Source organism: Microtus pennsylvanicus, chromosome 5 (genome assembly GCF_037038515.1).
Source record: "Microtus pennsylvanicus isolate mMicPen1 chromosome 5, mMicPen1.hap1, whole genome shotgun sequence".
Taxonomy (NCBI): Eukaryota; Metazoa; Chordata; class Mammalia; order Rodentia; family Cricetidae; genus Microtus; species Microtus pennsylvanicus.
This window is the reverse complement of record NC_134583.1, coordinates 97,695,076-97,714,524: the sequence shown is the minus strand read 5'-3', so window position 1 is coordinate 97,714,524 and position 19,449 is coordinate 97,695,076. Positions and strand designations below refer to the sequence as shown.

At 43.7% G+C, this 19,449-nt stretch overlaps 1 protein-coding gene across 1 annotated transcript in view; it reads right to left on the bottom strand.

Annotated features, from left to right (window-relative positions):
• Positions 1-19,449, bottom strand: part of Gna14 (G protein subunit alpha 14) — a 145,372-nt gene that overhangs the window by 49,141 nt on the left and 76,782 nt on the right. Inside the window, exon 2 of the mRNA XM_075973635.1 lies at positions 3,090-3,274. Within this exon, the coding sequence (XP_075829750.1) occupies positions 3,090-3,274 (185 nt within the window). The remainder of the gene's footprint in view (positions 1-3,089; positions 3,275-19,449) is intronic.

Here is a 19,449-nt window from a genome sequence, read left to right as displayed (position 1 = left end):
CTGCTTCCCAAGGGCTGGGGTTGCAGGCTTGTACCCGCACAGCCAGCCCAACCAATTTTTCATTTTATGTCTTCAACATGGTACTATATTACAGCTTCATATTTGGATTCATAACTAGCTCACAGAGAAAGTTATTAGAATTAATAACAGACAACAGAGAAACATTAAGGAAAAGATGGAAGAAAATGACCTAAACAAATAATAGAATAAACAAGAAACCCATTTTTGGTTCCAAGTTTGCCCACTAATCCACTTACATCACTTAGGGGCAATTTAATTAGGAAAGCATTTATTTTGCTTATGTGTCCTGCACACAGGGAAGGCCACACTGTTGATTAGCTTTACCACTAAATATCATGTGTACCTAGAACTTCAAAGTGCAGTCTTCCTTTCAAAATTTGGTACTTTCTTTCTTTTATTTGTTTAATTTTATGTACATCGGTGTTTTGCTTGTATGCAGGTCTGCTGTGTGAGGGTGTCATCCTGTAGAACTGGAGTTACAGACAGTTGTGAGCTGCCATGTGAGTACTGGGAATTGAACTTGGGCCTTCTGGAAGAACCATCAGTGCTCCTAACTACTTGCCATCTCTCTAGCCCCTCAAAGTGCCATCTGATTTGGAAATGGTGCCACTGGGAGGTACTGAAGGTCATCCTCGATTAGAGATGACTGAATAAGAGACAAATCTGAAAACAGACAGAGAGGACACCGCTATGTGAGCACACAGACACACAGGGGGACGAGGTGCTGACAGACACCGAGACTGTGTCAGACACAGAGACTGTGTCAGACACAGAGACTGTGTCAGACACAGAGACTGTGTCAGACACAGAGACTGGAGGAACATGTGGGCAAGACAACACAGGTCACGGACTTCTAGTAACAGACTCCAGGACAAAAGCAGGAAATGGATTTCTTCCCAGCACCTCCAGTTGGTACCAATTAACCTTGCTATTTGACATCCAGAGTTGTAAGAGAATAATCTTTTTTGTAGGCACCCTGACTGAAGTACATGGTCGTTGCACCCCGAAGAAATGAATACAGAGAGACAGACGTGCAGAGAGGCCTAAGGAAAAGAGCAGAGACCAAGCGAGAAGGAGAACGAGATGGAATGTCAAAGCCCCATTCAATCTTTCTATTTAAAATATGAACTCAGAGCACGTTTAAGAGACCAGGAAGGAAAACCAATCAAAAACGGAAACCTAGAGTCTTGACTGCCAAATCTGATTAGAGTTTACAAATACCCTCACCAAGGGAAGCCACACTGGTTTACACACGAGCCTTTTCACCAGTTTTTCTGATTATAAACCCACTCCCGAGCCCCAAGCTTCAGCCAGCTACTCTACTATGACCAACGAAGAAACTGCAGTCCGTAGCCAGGGAAAATAATAGGAAGGAAATCACCAGGAGGCCATTCCCACCTCACTTCCTCTCTGAAAGTCTCTGAAATCGCCACAGAAAGCCTGGTTTTAGGATGCTATCTAGGGTGTCAATGGACCACACACTTTCAAAAGATACATGCACTAAAAGGCAGTGGATGTGCACATCATCATCAGCCATGCCCACAGCATCCCGAGTGGCTTAGCGTGCACCTTTAATTTCTGCATACTAGTTCACCCCACACGCTTCCAGCATGGCTGTTGGAAGTTGAGATTACAGTCAAGACATAGTTCTTCATATGACCTTTAAGCCTGTAAGGAAATTAGAGAGGAGAATCACCTTCATAATGGTAAATAAGAGAGTTGAACCAACAATGGGAAAGTATCAACAATTTGGTGCATATTGTATACTAAATAAAGAATTGCCAAGAATTTAAAATTCTTTAGATGCTTTGAAATTTTCTGCCTGACATAGAAGATGCACATGAGCACAGCTGATAAAATCATCCATCCTAAACTCATGGAGCTCTGCCCTGTTAGCGTTGACATCATTTTTAAATAGATTCACAAGAGATTCGTTTGACACAGAATTGCTTTATCAACATGCCATTCATAATCCAGTACTGATTATGTGAAATAAAGACATTTTTCATTTTTAAAAGTCAGGGTACTATGTAGCCCAAGCTGGCCGTAAACTAACAATCCTGTTCTCTCTCTCTCTCTCTCTCTCTCTCTCTCTCTCTCTCTCTCTCTCTCTCTCTCTCTCCCTCCCTCCCTCCCTCCCTCCCTCTTCCATATGCTAGAATTACAGGCACCTGCCTAAAAACTCTTATTTCTAATCTGGATTGAGAATAAACCCAATCTGTTCCAGAGTAGCATAGGCAATTCTATTTGCCACTTCCACCCCTCTCGCCTTTTCCCTTCATTGTTAGGAGATTTGTATCACTAAAGACCAGTGGTGACAGAAGGCAAGTATCAGTTGCCATGCTCACATCCTGAGAGCACTTTGCTAGCTGGGACACCAGAACTGCTTCCATAAAATGTCACTTAGTTCCCAAGAAGGGCCAGCTCCCAACACAAACAACCCCCAGCAATTTCTGTCAGTAGTCTCCAGTGCATCAGTGAAAATATTTCCTGAGACCAAGAATGTCTGAAAAGCTAGAAGCTGTAAAGCCAGCATCCTCATTTCTCCACGGAGGCAAACAATGGGTCTCTCGACTCAAATGGAAAATGGCGTCTTCTTTTTCCAGTTCCTAAAATGAGCACACTCACCTGAGTTCCAGATTCCCTGAACACCACATAACACCATTTCCTTCAAAAAAGCTGTGGTAGACGTAAGACCAACAGGACTAACTAAATCCATTAGATGCCCCAAAGTAGCTCTTCCAGTCCTGAGGAAGGACCTCAAGTACTTGGCATTCAACTAAAGCACTTAGTAAAGCTTTTTGTTCAGACATTCACTGACCCCAATAGGAAAGCATACGTTCACAGCTAAAGCCAACCCTCCCAAGCACCCAATAGGAAACTATGAATTCACAGGTAGAGCCAACCCTCCCAAACACCCAACAGGAAGGCGTGCATTCACACATAAAGCCAACTCTCCCAAATACTCAATAGGAAGGCATGCATTCACAGGTAGAGCCAACCCTCCCAAGCACCCAATAGGAAAGTATGCATTCACAGGTAGATCCAATCCTCCCAAGCAATGGTACCTTATTCTGCTCACACACATATTGTATTCTCAGGGTGTCCATTGCTCTGATCATGGCTTGCATGGCGGTGAATATGTTTTGGTAAACCAGCTTGGTGAAGCCCTTTCTGTCTTCATCACTGTAGCCAGACCCATGGATTATCCTCATTTGCTTGATAAAGGTGCTTTTCCCACTTTCGCCAGTTCCTGAGAGAAAACATGAGTGAAGAACAGTTAGTGGAAGGACTCCCACCCTGAAACCCTGGTAGCAGAGTCCACACCGTGGGTAACGGGTTGGTGCAACGGGGCTTGCAAAGAGTCTACCAGAAGCTTTATGAGGCAGTGCATCCCAAGCCCCAGGAAATGTCTTTCCATCTTCCTTTCCTGGAGACTTTGAAACAAGAACCGTGTGTTTGACCATCCTGAATACTGAGGCTTTGCTGCTCATATTGATGTTGACTATGAAGGAGTCACGTCAGTGCACAGGAAGGATCTGAGCAGCAGAAACACTTAGAGAAGAGGATTACTGTGTCCTTGCACAATGAAACACCATTCTCAGTGATGCCCAGCATCTGTATGATTGCTGTTTCTCATATTCCAGTCTATATTTCACAAGGTCTCCAAAACTCCTAACAGTGGCCTGTGGCACCAAGAAGCAGAAATCATTGAACTATCCCATTGATCTTTATTGTACAGGGAAATCCAGACATGACATACAGAAAACAGGATGCCAAGGTTCCATATTTCTCTCAGGTTGAGATCCTGCTAGGAAGGTAGTAAAAATATTGATACAATGAAGCTCAAACATTTTCTAATATTGTCTGTGATAAATGGAATCAACTATATGAGATATTTATTCATAGTTGATTTCCAAATCTATGTGTTGCTTTAAAACTTTTATTAACAGTTTAGATTATAAAGTTTCCAGTTGAAATGAAAGAAACTATCTCCAACCTAAAATTACTCATGCTATATAAATAAATGTACTTTTTAAAACACAAAGCACACTTCATAATTTGTTACAAAGAGAATAATTATCTAGTAGTTTTTGTCAAAAGGGGATGTTATGTGAAAAAGCTCAACTAAAACATAAAATTTGGCCATAACAAAGGTCAAAGATTATTTTTCATGAAATGATTAATTAATTGTGACCGTCTATAGTGACTAACTTCCCAGTGTCTCAACACCACACCCAGATGTACAACTGTCATCCAGTTCTATCATCTCTGGTACTTTATTGACCCTTAGTTACATCCATGCCATGTGTTACTTATAGAAACGTGTTTTCCAGAGTATGAGTCTAGAGTACGTAACAGTTACCAACTTGATAAAAGTCAGCGGCTTTTAAGCTTACATGGGCTTCCCTGCACACCTGACCAGGGCTCCAAAACTGTGATTAAGCCTGGAGCAAAGGCCCAGGTGACACAAAACTTTTAAGTATGTTATGATTCTTCTGTTAGAAACAAATGTCTAGGATTGGCTTCGTCAGATCACACACACTTGCTCTTCCGTTTGTTTCTTCATTAAACCCTCAATGTGTTCCCTTCCCCTCAAGACAGACACACAAAGGTGGGCAAGAAGGCCTGGTGGTGTGGGCCTCTGCCCTCAGTGGCCTTTCCTTATGGTGCAGTTTTACACTCTACTCCAGCCATGCTGGTCCGCCCTCATACACCTCCTCCCAGAGCCCTTCACACTGGTGATCCCTCTTCCTGGCCTTTACTCTTGGCCTTGCCTGCCCTTTCCTCCCTGATCAGGATGCTTAGCACTCAGGGAATACACCTACCCACAACTCTGATGGATTTTCCCACATAAATTAAATGAATCGAGATACTCCCTCACAGCTGTTACCACAGGCTAGCTTTAATCTAGACAGTCTCTCACAGGTAAACCCGAAGGCCTGCCCCCTCAACGTCAAGTTGGTAATACTAACCATTACTCCAGGACTGGCTTTCTTTGTGCATGGTACGGTACCTGGCATTTGGTGCCACTTTGATACCATATTTATTAAGATAAATATTGAGCAGTGCTTGATGTCAGTTGTCTTCCTCTCTCGCTTTCCACCTAATTCTGTTCCTTTTGTTTCTTTGTTTTTTGAGACAGGATTTTATCTGTGTAACAGCCCTATTGTCCCGAAACTAGTTCTTGAAGACCAGGCTGGGGTTAAAGGTGTGTGTGCCACCACTGCCCGGCTTCTCTCCAGCTAATTTTTCAAGTCAGGGTTTCTCACAGAATCGGCAGTCCCTGGAATTGGCTAGGCTAGCTGGTAGGCCAGTAAGTCCAGAGCTCCACCTGCCTCCATCTGACCAGCTCTGGGATCTTAGCCCTGTGCCACCATCCTGGCTTTTCACACAGGTGCTGGAGACAGGAATTCGGGTTTTCAGACTTACACAGCAAGTGCTGTATTGACTCAATCATCTCCCCAGGTTCCTTCTTAGCCATCTTTAACTGGACAGTTCAGTCCAGACCTGTTAAATAATTCAGCGCTGTGCAATCAATTGCCAGACCCTTTCACTCCTACAAAACCGAGCCCCACCCCGGCCTTGGGAAACTCCCTTCCTTTCTGCTTGGTCAGTCTGACTATTCCTGACACCTACCCTACATGAAGTTATACAGTCTTCGTTCTTTTGTGGCTGGCATATTTTAGGTAGCATCCTCAAGGTGTGTCCATGTTACAGGGCACTCAGCCGTCCTTTTCTGAATAGCAAATCTCTGAATTTTTCAAATACAAGATATTTCAAAAATCCACCAAAGTGCCCCTTATCTATACTACCCAACATATGGGAAAAGAGGATATGCCAATTCTCTGTGCCCAACCCTGTGCTCCAAGTGTGTCAAAGGACTCCAAACACATAGATAAACCCTAGAAGGAGCCATACTCTGCTAGTCAGTGACCTCTCCTGAGTACTAACTGGATGCTGATATAAACAAATATTAAAGTGGTCACAGCGCAGGGGACTCTACCCAAATCATCTCCTTTCATCTTCGAAGCACTCTGAAATAAGGACGGCCGTGTGCAGTAGGTAGGTGAGAACCCTGGGCTGGAGACTGGTTATGGAAAGTCTCCAAGCACACACAGTGACGAGACCTGAACTTGATTCTCTTGGACTCCACTGAGAGGTGCTACTGTCAGAGAAGACCTGGCTCGTAAACCAAAGGACCTGGTATATGATACTGGGCAAATTTTAAGTCCAGTCACACACTATGTAAACCCCAGCCAAACCACCATCGTGCAGATACAGCCTGCCCAGGTCCTGCTGGGATGTGCTCAGAACCCTCGGGAAGCTCCCCATGGCCATGTGGAGTCAGGGTCGGTGCTTTTCTTTCTGCTATTCTGCTCTTGTGTTAACTGGGTTCTCCTGTCTCCATCCAAAGAACTGAACAAAAGCGGAGCAGAGTACAGACCCCTTTCCTAAAGTTTACTATCATAGCCTGGCCCAAAGTTCTAGGCCAGATCAGATCTTGATTCCCACAAAATTCTGGGGTGTATGTCCTCCCCTCCCCAGGGGTTACAATATTCTCTTCAACCCAGCAGGGCTGAACTTCCGGTCTGGTGTCAGTTCATCCCAAACGAACGTTGGTAGTCCTGTGTTTTACAGATGAGGAAGCCAATGTGAACGTGGAGACTGTGTAACTGCTTTCAGCAAGCCGTAACTGTGACCTTGAAGCCAGAACACTCACTCCTGACAGCCAGAAATTCTACAGCAAGATAAGGAAGCTCCCAGGAGCAGAGGTCATTCTCTTACAGAGGGCCAAAGCCAGTCATACATGTTTCAAAACGCCGCTGATTTCTTCCTCTGTGTTTAGAATAGTTTTAAGATTAAATGAAAAAAGTGCTTAACAATATCATTATTTAAAAATACTCTTTAAATATTTGGTTTCAAACGGCAGTTGTTCAGTTAAACACACTTGCGTGCGCGCGCGCACACACACACACACACACACACACACACACACACACACACACGACAAAATCAGATGGGTTGGAGGCAAAGCAGAGACTGATGATGCCGATTACTGAAGGCCACGATGGAGAAAACAGAAATCATTTGGTGAGCACGCTCTCACTCTCACTGAAGCTGCCATACAGCCCAGCTGGTGCCATGCCTCTCCAGAGGAGAAACACAAGAAATCATCAAGATGAAGCAGGTTGTTCAAGTTTGAGCAGCGTGCTAGTGTTGGCTGGGTCTGCATCTAGGTCTGCATAGGTGCTCTTCCCATGACAGTTTGGTACTTTCCTAAAACGAAGGGCCTCTTCCCTACACAAGCTGATCACACCAGAAGAGGCTTGCTCTCTCAGAGGGCTGAACTGTCCTGGAGCTGAGAAGGCTCCAGCAGCAGGGGACAGCAGGCAAGAGGGAGTGAGGGCAGGTAAGGACATCTTGCTTTCTATAATGGCAGCTGTGGCGAGCAAGGGCTGCAGGGACTGATGAGCTCAAGCCAAGGATCTGAGCTGATCCATTTACCTGCTCCAAAGAGAAACTCCACCTGAGGATTTCCCACATTCATGCATTCATTCATGGAAAATAAAAAGAACACCCAGAGGCCTGATCAGGGGGATGAGACTAATAGTGGCTTTTCCTAGGTGGGTTTTCATTGAGGAGTAGGTGGCTTAGCTTTTCCCTCCTACTTTAGTCAATTACCTTCTAAAACACGGGTTTGAGCCCCTGGTGCTGGGCTAAATGTGTCCCTCCAGAATGAGCCTGTTGGGGCTCCTCCTGAGAATGGAAAAGAAGAGGAACCCACAGTTCACAGCAGAGTTTTGGTCTAAACAGGGGCTAAGGATTTTGACTGGAAAGAGAATTTTGATGGGTCTGATGGGGGCCTCCTCCCGGGCAGCTTTTCACCCAGACTCAGCGTGTAGCAACACAGAAGAGGGAAAGAATCAACTAGCGGGTCCTTTTTTAGCTTCAGTTTTCAATACAAATAAGGGAAACAGCACAGGGAATCGGCGCTTCTCTGTTTAGTTTCCATTTCTGCATTTCCATATTTGAAATAAAATCCAGTGATGGCTGCTAAGTAGAGTCATAAGCCACTACACGACATCCCAGCCAACAGAGAAATAGCAGTCTACACACGGGTGTCATATATGGTGAACTATATCAAACATCCATGTACATGGCAGGCTCTAGGATTAAAATGAAACTGAAAAATCCCATCATGCTGTGTTGTCACCGTTTACAGCTGCGATAGGCTCAGATGCACACAGACCACTGTGTTACAATGGCCTTCAGTATTCAGGACAGTGGTATGTTGCATAGATGTGCAGACTGTACACACAGCCTGGGCAGGTAGAGACTGTATCATCTAGGCTTGTATAAGTATGCTCTATTGTGTTTGCACAATGGCAAAACTGCCTAATGTGTTTTTCAGAGCATATGACCATCATTTAACTAGGTGTGTCTGTAGTTTTCAATTATTTTCAAGTGTCCAGAGCCTGCTTGTGTGAGCTGCTTGCTTAGCCTCATCTCACGGCAGCTGCCTTCTACTGTGGAATAATCCTTCTATCCACTGAGAAGAGGTGTTGGTTCTCGTGGTTAATACGAATCTGATCAGCCAACGGCTAGGCCGGATTTTCAGGGCGGAGAGAATGCTGGGGTGGGGAAAAGAAGGGTGGAATCTACATACTCGCCATGAGATGTAGGTGAGGTAAACGGGCCTCAGGCGGCACACAAATGACTAGAAATGGATTCATTTACATTATAGGAACTAGTTATAAACAAACTTAAGCTATTAGCTGAGATGTCGTAATAAGAAGTCTCCGTGTGGTCATTTGGGAACTAGGCCAGGACAGAAAACCCGCCTATAGTCTTCCATACTAAGGTCAGTGAATAACTGCTAGCAGGATACTCAGGCAAGTCACAGATTCACCTTTCTGTCACTGATTACTGACCTCTTAGCAGGGGAGCACTGAAACCCCCCAAGTCTGAAGCTCCACTCTGGAGTTTCCATCCCTTTTCCCTTTAAGTAAGAGCTTAACTCTCTTTGACCAGGGCACTCAGAACTGTGTAAATGGACATGCGTCTTTGCTGTTCCATCATAGCACATATAGTACAGAGCGTATAGATAATGCATGTTCTATTCTTCCCGCAGACTCCCTGCTGACTGTGGGTGAGGGTTTGGGACCTCTGGCCTTGCAGGGCTGGGAGCTTTTATATGGTAGTGTTCATGACTTCACTGCCCAGTCATCTGAGTTCTAAGCCTCAGTCATGTGTGTAAGAATATTATGATTCTGGCATATCCATATAACACCTGTTCGATTACCTAATATTTTGCTTTATCCGTTGTTCAAATAAGTTTTTATGGACATGAAAACCCTGCATTGTGTGTGACAATCAAATTAAATATAATAAAACCTGTGACTTGGTAATATTCCAGCAGAAACAGCTCTCCTCATTCCAGTTATATAGGTACATCATTTTGTGAACCTCTCACAAAGGATTGTTCTTTGTAGATGAAATTGTCACCTACTTTTCATCCAAGATTCTCTCCTGATCCCTAACCCTTCTTTCTTCAGAGGCCTCTGAAATTCCACCCAGGAATCTCACCTAGATATAAAATAGCAAGGCTACAAACTCATGTAACTGAAAAGGGGCCAACAAAAATGTTCCAAATCACTAAGACTCTACAGTTCCAGGATTGAGAAAGCAATACAAGGTTAAAGTTTTAATTTAATTTCAAATAATGCAGGAGGACCCATGTGGGGGTAGGGGAGTTGCTTTTAAGAGCCAAGAAGAAATAGAGGCCAAAGCAAAATAAATCCTTACAATAATAGACAAAAGACACACAAACAGAAAATCAATTGTTCTAGAATTTACCTGGAATCCAGAAAAACTGGCTCTGGGAGCTAAGGCAGGGAGCTAATGAAGCCACTGAGGCAGACAGTGGCTTACAGTGTTTCCTGACCCTGCAAGCCCCGCCTCCCAGAAGCCAGTGTTCTCAGTTTAGAGTTATAGCAGACACTGGAGACAGTAAAACAAAGTATATAAAAAATGAAGACAGATGGGGATATCTTCTAACCTACAGTATCAATAGGAACATGTCCAGTGTGACCAAGTGGGCCCTTTATGAACAGGGCCTTATTCTCATGACAGGACACACTAGTAACCAGAAATCTATTCAGAAATGGGTATTTGGGGATTGTAGGCCTCCATGGTGATTCCCTTTTGGAAAGCAGTAGGGAGGGGGTTGCCTAGCGTGGGAGGACCTGTTGGAGATGCACAGCCAGCTTCCCCACGCCAGGTGCCTGCTGCTTGGCTTTCTGATAAAGACCTGGTGCCAAGCCCCCTGTGGAGCTCGGGTTCTATGACAAACCTTTTGTGCAGCCCAGAAAAATAAGCTCGGAAAATGCCTTTCGTTATCTTTACGCCACAGCGCGTGGGTCTAACTGCAGAGGCCTGGCCAGAGGACGGTGTCGTAACTTTGATTGGTCCTCTCCAGCTTGGCCTGACCTTGGGCAGTGGCAGTTTCTGTAGCTGATGGGCTGTTGTGTAGGATGATGATGCCATTCAGCAGATATGGGTTTATGAGAAAAGATGGCAAATTCTGGGAAAAGTCAAAGAACTCCCCTGTGGGGGAGTATTATTTTAAGGCGTGTGACTTTTGTTTATGCTGCATTTGTTTAACTCTGTGAAGTTGTGATTTTTTTGCCTGTCTAAAACACCTAACGGTCTAATAAAGAGCTGAATGGGCCAATAGTGAGACAGGAGCAAGGATAGGTGGGGCTGGCTTATGGCTTGCTGTGGCTTAAACATGACAAAAGGCAGAGAGGATAAATAGAAGCAGAAACAAGGCAGGAGACAAACAACTAGAAAACAAGGAGAGAGGACACTTGGGGCCAGTCACCCAGTCACCCAGCCAGCCACAGAGTAAGAAGGAAAGTGAGATTTGCAGAAGGAAGGAAGGAAAAAAGCCCGTAGACCAAAGGTAGTTGGGGTAGTCTAAATTAAGAAAAGCTGGCAAGAAATAAGCCAAGTTAAAGCTGGGCATTCGTAAGAAAGAATGAGTCTCCATGTATGATTTATTTGGGAGCTCGATGGTGGGCTCCCCAAAAACACAAAATAGTAAAATAACACTCCCCAAATGCAAAGTAAACCCAAGGATTGGAGGACTCATTAAAATGTAGATTCTCTGCCCCTCCTCAGACAAGTTTCAATGACCTTGGTAAGAACTTGGGAATATGCATTTGTGGCCAGTATTCTAGAGGTTTCTGTGGGCTGGATAGAAAGACTGCCCAGGGCCCTTTGTAAGGAATTCCTAATGGAATCCACCTGGGACAGAAGTGCTCCAGCTGAGACATCACGTTCAGTTGAGTTGATGGATTTCTCTACTAAGTTCCAAACTCATTGCCTCGCAGATAAATATCTGGGCCCCCAAGCTCTACTCTTCCATTTCCAGGGAGAAAATATTTTTACAGAAGCGATAAGATTCACTTATTCAATTCTGCCCAAGCCTCATGTCACCATCAAAACCACAGCACCTTCCCTAGCTTCTGTTCTCAGAGGACTGGTTGTTCTTAACCATAAAAGGAGGAGGAGAGATGTCTCTTGCAACAGCTGAACTGGAAGCAACTGGAGACAGGTTCATGATGACTCTTCGAGACAAAGAGGTTAACATGAGGCTTTTAAAATGAAAAGGGGGAAGCTGAAAGAAACCAGGTGATGAAACCTAAAAGACATAAGATTTTTTAAATGGAGAATTCAAAATACACTGTATCACTTTTGAATTTACTAAAATGACTGATTATCTTTATGGATGAGCCAAGAAAAGCCATGATCCTAAGCCCAGCAGCCCCTCCCAGAGACAGGCGAAACATTCGTGGACTCAACAACTAGAAATATGTTGACTGGGGTTTCTGTCCTGCCCAGTTCCTGCAGTTGTTAAGTCCCAAAGAAATCACACAGAAGTCTACATTAATTATAAACTGATTGGCACCCAGTGCCTCATGCCCACCTCCACAAAATAAACCAACCTGCAAAAAATATGTAAAAGGTTCCCAGCCATACTGACAAATAGATGCCTTTCCTATCATTAGTCCCCAAACATGGTCATGTAACGACTATCTAAGGAACACTCCCACCTCATCAGGTTATCATAGCTAATACAGAGGTTTGCTAGAGCACATGAGAATGTGTGAACAGGTTTATGCAAACACAGCACCATTTAACAGCAGGAGACACAAGTGCAGTGAATTTTGACAACTAAGAGGGGTCTAGGCAACCAGTCCCTCAGCTGATATCAAGAGCAAACATATAACCCTTGACTTTGTGTCATCATGGATATCAGTTTGATTAAGACATACTTTCAAGTTCTAAGTATCTGTAAGAGGTTTTTTTTTTTTTTTTGTTTTGATTTTTGAGACAGGGTTTCTCTGTAGCTTTTGGTTCCTGTCCTGGAACTAGCTCTTGTAGACCAGGCTGGCCTTGAACTCACAGAAATCCACCTGCCTCTGCTTCCCAAGTGCTGGGATTAAAGGCGTGTGCCACCACCGCCCGGCGAGGTTTTGTTTTTAAAGATTTTTAAAATAATTATATGTGTATGATGGTTTGGCTGAGCGTGTGTCTGTGTACCACATGCATGTCAGAAGAGGGCATCAGTTCTTCTGGAACTGGAGTTATGAATGGTTCTTACGGATGGAGCCATCATGTGGGTGTTGGGAACTGAACTTGGGTCCTCAACAAGCACAGTAAGTATCTTAAACACTGAGTCATCCCTCCAGCTCCCTCACTCTTAGAGCAAACAAAAGTAAAGGGCCACACTAGTGCTCTTTTAACACAAGGACTTTGAATTCTTAGTTTGTAAAAGGTACAGAAAACAACACACTTGCCACAGTTGCTGATAATGCATTTAAGAGCTCAAAGATAGAGAGACTTTGAGGGGAGCTTTCATTCTAAATAAATTCTAACTATTTACTCTATAATCAAATCTTTGTAATGTGATAAAGGTGGGATCCACTAAAAATTCAATACAAGCATTTAACTCGGTATTAATTATTTTATATCAGGAAACATTTGGCACGATTTATATTCATTTCTCGGATGCAGTTACATGGTCCAGAGATCTCTGTGATGGGCAAACATTAATCCTTCGGCAAAGAGCTACACAGTTTAGTTGCTCTTGTGGCGCATTCCTGTAATCTGGGTTTTCAGGAGACTATCACAAGAGGGTTGTAAATCTGAGGCCATCCTGGGCTACTTAGTAAGACCCTGGGCCTCCACATTACCCCCACACCCACCATAAAGGATAAAAGAAAAAAGGTATTCAGTATAGTTCATTGTGTGTCAACAGGTCATTTATTAGACCTTAGGAAAGTAATATAATACTTGTTTGCAACAACAAGTATTCTCTAGACCGCCATTAGTTTTCCCAAGAAATGAATAAATCACATCAATGGCAAAGAGAATCTGCTCCCGATATGTTTTATGGCTAACAGAGAAAACACCAGAGACTCCATTAGCATCACTCATTCCTCTTATGAGATCATGAATTCACCTGCTGCTGAATGGGACTGACTCATGATGGATTTATGAAAAGGGCAAATGCGTGTGTTTTCATGAATGGTTTTAGGACCTCCAAAATGTCAGTGCTGCTTCTGAAAATCAGCACCTCCCCTCATTCTTCCAATAACATTCACTGAGAAATCCTAACCCCAGGGCACTGGAGGGCAGTGGCACTCAGCCTATGAGCAGCCGGGTGCTAACTCTAGGAAGGCGAACTGTAAGCGAGCCTGCAGTCAGAACTGCCCTTGTACATCATGACCGCTGCTCCAAAGCTGGACGTTTGCTCAAGTTGAGAGTGGAGGAAAAGCAGAAGCAAGGCATCAAGGAAAAGACAGAAGCCCTAAAAACAGGTGAGAAATAATATCCTTCAGTCCGCATGAGTGTAGGCAAGGAGATGAAGGAACCATTCTGAAACACCACAAGATAATGTTGAAACACATATGGTCAAGGTAGCCAAAGTCTTTCACCCCAGGAGAAATTCAAATCAAATGAAATAAACACTAGCTAATCAAACACTGCTACCTGCTGCTGCTGTAACTAGACATGAGGTGATGGCAACAATGGAAACCCAAGACTCCCGTAGGCAGGTCTATAGAAGTACAGTATTCTATCATCTACCTTAGAAAGTTTTTCAAAAAATTAAAGTTCTCCTTGAAATTCTATAAGTAATATGAAACAATCTTATTCAGATCGATACCTATACAAGAAGGCACAGGATTTTCATTCTGCCATTGTGACCACACACATGAATTTACCTTTGAAGGGTCCAGTATAAGATCTGAGCAGCACGGGAATGAAGTGGCAACTTGCAATACCACACACTCATGTGAAGTGTGGGCCTTGCCATTTTTAGGTTTATCTAACCCATAGACTGGTCACACCCTGGCCAACTTATCCATCTCATCCCCACACTGGTCTAGTACTGCTATTCACACACGCTCCCAGCCTCCTGGAAGACACTCAATCTCATCTCCCTGTCACTTCTGGACCTTCATGTACCATTACTGTGACATTCGTCAGATCTTCTTATTTCATGAAGAAAACACTTGAGAATCAGTCGACATGCCTCTCACTGATACCCAAAAAAGTCTCTTAAATATGTTTATTTTATTTTCAAAAGCAATCTAAAGATTTATCTTTGATGGCTAATTCTGACTTGATTGAGTGGAACCTAGAAAATGGCTACCAAGGTGTAGATTCTGTAAATATATTGGATGATGTGGAAAATTAGTTTGAGAGGGGAAGGTGAAGTTGGGAAGAACAGGATAGGAAAAGACTAGAATGCTAAAAGTTAAGCAAAATGGATGATTCTAGTGTTATCTCAGAAGAGAGAGTGTTGGTGGCAATGCAGACAGTAAAAGCCATCCTGACAAAGCTCAACGAAAGTCCAGTGCTCGCTTTCCCGCTCTCTCTATTGGCTGGCCTAGTGCTCACTCTCTCTATTGGCAGGTCTGGTGCTCGCTCTTGCACCAGCATGGCAATGGCTCTGCCTCCTTTTTGTCCTTTTCCTGATCCTTCTAGGAAATTAGGATTACAGGTGACAGACTGATCTCACAAGCAGCAGCATAGGTACAGGACACTGTGTGGGTAATATTAGGTGCCTTTTTCTTTCAGTTTCAATATTATAGTGTAAGCACATCACTTCCCCCTTCCCATTCCTCCCTCATTAAATGCTGTTAGCCAAATGTGCTAAAGGAATTTGGAGCAAAGGAGAACAGAGAAAAACCCACAGCTTGAGCTAATGAAAGGGAGGGCAGAGAAACCCAAGAGCAGAGGATGGGGAACATGCAGCTAAAACGTCTTCCAGACAGGATATGGCCACTATACTCAGGAACTCCCTGCAAGTCTTTATGTAAAAATTTCAGGAGTTTGGAGCCTGTCAATGTTTCGTTGTGAGTGGTAGAGGGTCTATGAAGCCCTCCCTCACCCTGAGGGATTATTGGTAATTAATGGTTGTAAGGTTAGGAGTGTCATTAGTGGAGTCTAGCCACTTCTAGACCATCTGTGTAGCCACTGCTAGACTGCCTATGCACTGGCAAATAACTTCTCATCCATGCTTATGCAAGCAGTTGTAAACTCATTGGGTCACATACCAAGAGGAGACATGGAGGTGTATTGGGAAGTAGAAGGTTTGCAGGAAGAAGAGAGGGGGGAGTGGGGTGGAAATGACTAAAATTAATTATATGCATGTATGAATGATGGAGAAAGGTCATTGGTTAAAAAAATAAAGAAACTGCTTGGCTGGCCCTCATAGGTTAAAACATAGGTGGGAGGAGTAAACAGAACAGAATGCTGGGGGGAAGAGGAAGTGAGCTCAGACTGACAGCTCTGCTCTCTCAAACAGAGATGCCATCCTCTCCTCTCCTGGGCAGACACACACGATGAAGCTCTGACCCAGGATGGACGTAGGCTAGAATCTTCCCAGTAAGACCGGTGCTCACTAAGACCGGTGCTCACAGATTATTAGAGATGGGTTGATTGGGATATCAGAATTAGCCAGTAAGGGCTAGAGCTAAAGGGCCGAGCAGTGTTTAAATGAATACGGTTTCCGTGTAATTATTTCGGGTAAAGCTAGCCTTGTGGGCAGCGGGGTGCTGGGGACACAGCCCCGCCGCTCGTATTTCAACATATGAAACCACCGAAGAATTTTTAAAATTAATTCACACATTGGTCAGAAAAGCAAGGTGCACAGAGGTGCATCCAGAACACTGTGGTTACTGAAGAGGTGCACCCCATTGCAAAGAAACTACATGTTTTACATTGGTATAGTAGAAAAATACAATAGATAGATATCTCAGAAATCAGGGGGACACCATTACAGGCTCAAGGGTATCAAAATGAAAATGTGTTTCAAAGACCTCCATTTGAGAAGAGAACCTAGAGGTGTAGAAAGCTCAAGCAAGGTCTTTGTGCCCAGATAAGCTCTGGGGAAACCAGGAACGCCAAGCACGTAATGTTTCTCTTCAAAGGAAGATGTATAGCTGTCTGCTGCTTGGAAAGCTAGGAACAGACGTAGCTAACAGCCTGGTAATCTGTGTTATCTACAGGGCTGGGCCACACCTGAATCCCCCAGACTATTATGTTTGTTTATCCCCATATACCTTTATCTTGAGCATTGCTTCTCAGTCAACAAAAGCCATCCTTATGGGAGATGTCACAGGTACTTTACAACAGCCTAGGTACCTTCTGTATTATCTGTAGGGCCAGGCCACTCCTGACTCCCACAGATGATTATCTTTGTCTCAGCCATTCTCCCTAGACCCTTATCTTTAGCATTGTTTCTGAGTCAACAGAACCCATCTTTGGGGAAGATGAAGACATAGGTACTTTGTAAAGAGTTTCAATGTAAACACGTCTTAAGTTTTGTTGTACACACAGGAGTGAGTTATTATCATCAGGAAACTTTTTCCAAAATTATTTTATGCTTAAATATGGTTAAAATAAACCACCTGGGATTAGATTCTAGAAGTTTAACCCAACACTGCTAACTAAGTTGGGCTGAACTGGATTTCCTTCTTACCTCATGCGGATCATTACTCACAAACCCTGGTGTTTGCAGAGACCCTACAAATGGAGATGGCTCTGCACAGCCCAAAACACCCAGGGATTTGTTTCCTGCCTTTTAGCTATCAGGACATAATCATAGTTCAAATAGGTCCAGGCACAGTTTGTATTGGTGGCAATCTTTGGCATTATCTACATGACTCTGGCTTTGCTGACATGCACAGTCCAGTTATGGCATCATAGAGGCCTCCACCAAGATTTCAAAGAAAGGCTGGGGATGCCTGATTATGTGTGGCAGTTTAGAATCCTAAAATCTGGAAATAAAATAGATGCCTTAGAAAGCGCACATACACTATCCTTGTCAGATAAGGCTATAGGCAGCAAGCAGAGCCAGCCTCGGAGAGTGGGTTAGATTACAGTCAGCAAGTTTGTGGGGGAAGGGGTACCTGGGCCACATCCTGCTACAGTGTACAGGCATGGAGTCAAGGACATGATGTAATATGTAATATTTTTCAGTAATATAAAGGCTAACTGGCAGTGAGGAAGTTTCCAGGTGGCCCCCAGCTTGGTTTCTCCACCGTCCTGCAACCAGAATGTCCAGCGCCTTCAGCAGTAGAGTCCTATCGTCCGGCTCTGTGAGGTACCCAAGAGGAATGGCAAGAGCCTGGACCATTTTGCCTGATAGGTTTTGTGAGGGTTGTCTTATCACAACAATAGGAAAAGAAACCAAGATGATTACTAGCTATATTTATTATCTATCCAGTGGTCTGTTAAAGGTGTGGGGGCTTTCCACTGAAACTAAAGTCGATGTGGCCCCAAAGACTCCTAAACATAAAAGCATGTCTACTGTCATAAGGACTAAGCTCTTTGTTCTCTTTCCTGTCATTTGGTGGCACTGCCCCACCATAGCAACACAGACGTATAGGGAAGCAGAGAAGAAGGGTCTGAGGAGTCTGACTTTCATTTTCTCCCTATGATACAGACTGTCTGTCCTCATGACCCAAAGAACGTGAAACAGCATGATAACAATGGCAAGGCCATCGATTTGAGGGTGACAATGTTTCAGTGAAGCTAAGGGCACAGGAGAACTATGACCTCTGCCTGTCTTTTCAGCATGCTAGCATAGCCTTAGGCAAGTCATTTAAACACTTTAAAGCCTGATTTCCACAAGCCTTTAATCCCAGCACACTAGAGACAGGCTGACCTTTTAGTTTGAGGACAGCCTGGTCTACAGAGTGAGTTCCAGGACAGCCAGGGCTACACAGAAAAACTCTTTCTTAAAAAACAAACAAATGAGTATATAATAAGATCATCCAGTTAGTATTTACTAGGAGAATTAAAATCAGGTGTTAATGTAGAAATAAGAATTCATACACTAGCTGCAACAACTTATAAGGAGATGATTGTGGGAATGGAGATAAAGGAGCTTGGGTACTAGTTTGGGAGACACTGTATTCAGGATGCAATGTTACAAGCAGGAACTGTAATCTTTGAGTTTAGTAACTCTGTGGCACTTTTAATACCAGTGGAGAAATTTGTAAAATGGTCTTAAACTGTAATGAAGAAGTACAGCCAGTGGCTTAAAATAATGGTGATTTGTTCTCCCACAGAGGAAGACTACTGCCTACTTCTCTCCCGGCTCTAGCGTGTCTTAGTACTTGATGATCCTGAGCTCTGGTCACTGTTGGCTCAGCTTTCTTCACATTTCAGATCACTCTTATGTGGTGTGGGGGTCCTTCTGTCTATGTGTTGATTTTATTGGTTAATGAATAAAGAAAACTGGCTTGGCCTATAGCATGGGAGAAAGAGCCAGAGTTAGAGAGACAACATGGATCCGCCAGAGTCAGACATGCAGAAACTTTGCTGGTAAGCCACTGCCACATGGCGACACACAGATTAATAGAAATGGGTTAAATTAATCTGTAAGAATTAGCCAATAAGAAACTAGAGCTAATGGGCCAAGCAGTGATTTAAATAATACAGTTTCTGTGTGATTATTTTGGGCCTAAGCTATCCAGGAACAACAAGTGGCCTTTTTGCTACACTTATGTACGGGCGCAGCCATCTTGGATATCAGGTCCAACTAAGTTGGAACGTTTGAACTTCTTCTAGCATGTTCAACAACTGTCTCCTTAACATTTTCTATCATACTTTTGATTTTTAAATTCCGCCCATGATTGGCATGGAAACTCACCATGCAGGCCAGGCTGATCTCAACTGCACAAAGATCCTTCAGCCTCTGCATCTTAAAGTTGGATTAAAGGTATGCACCACCGTGCCCAGTTACCTTTATTTTCTAGATGATATTTTCTTCGCTAAGTTATTCCAGGGATAAAGGTGAGCCAGCACCAGGCTTTAAGCTTCTGTGCCAATGCAGCAGTT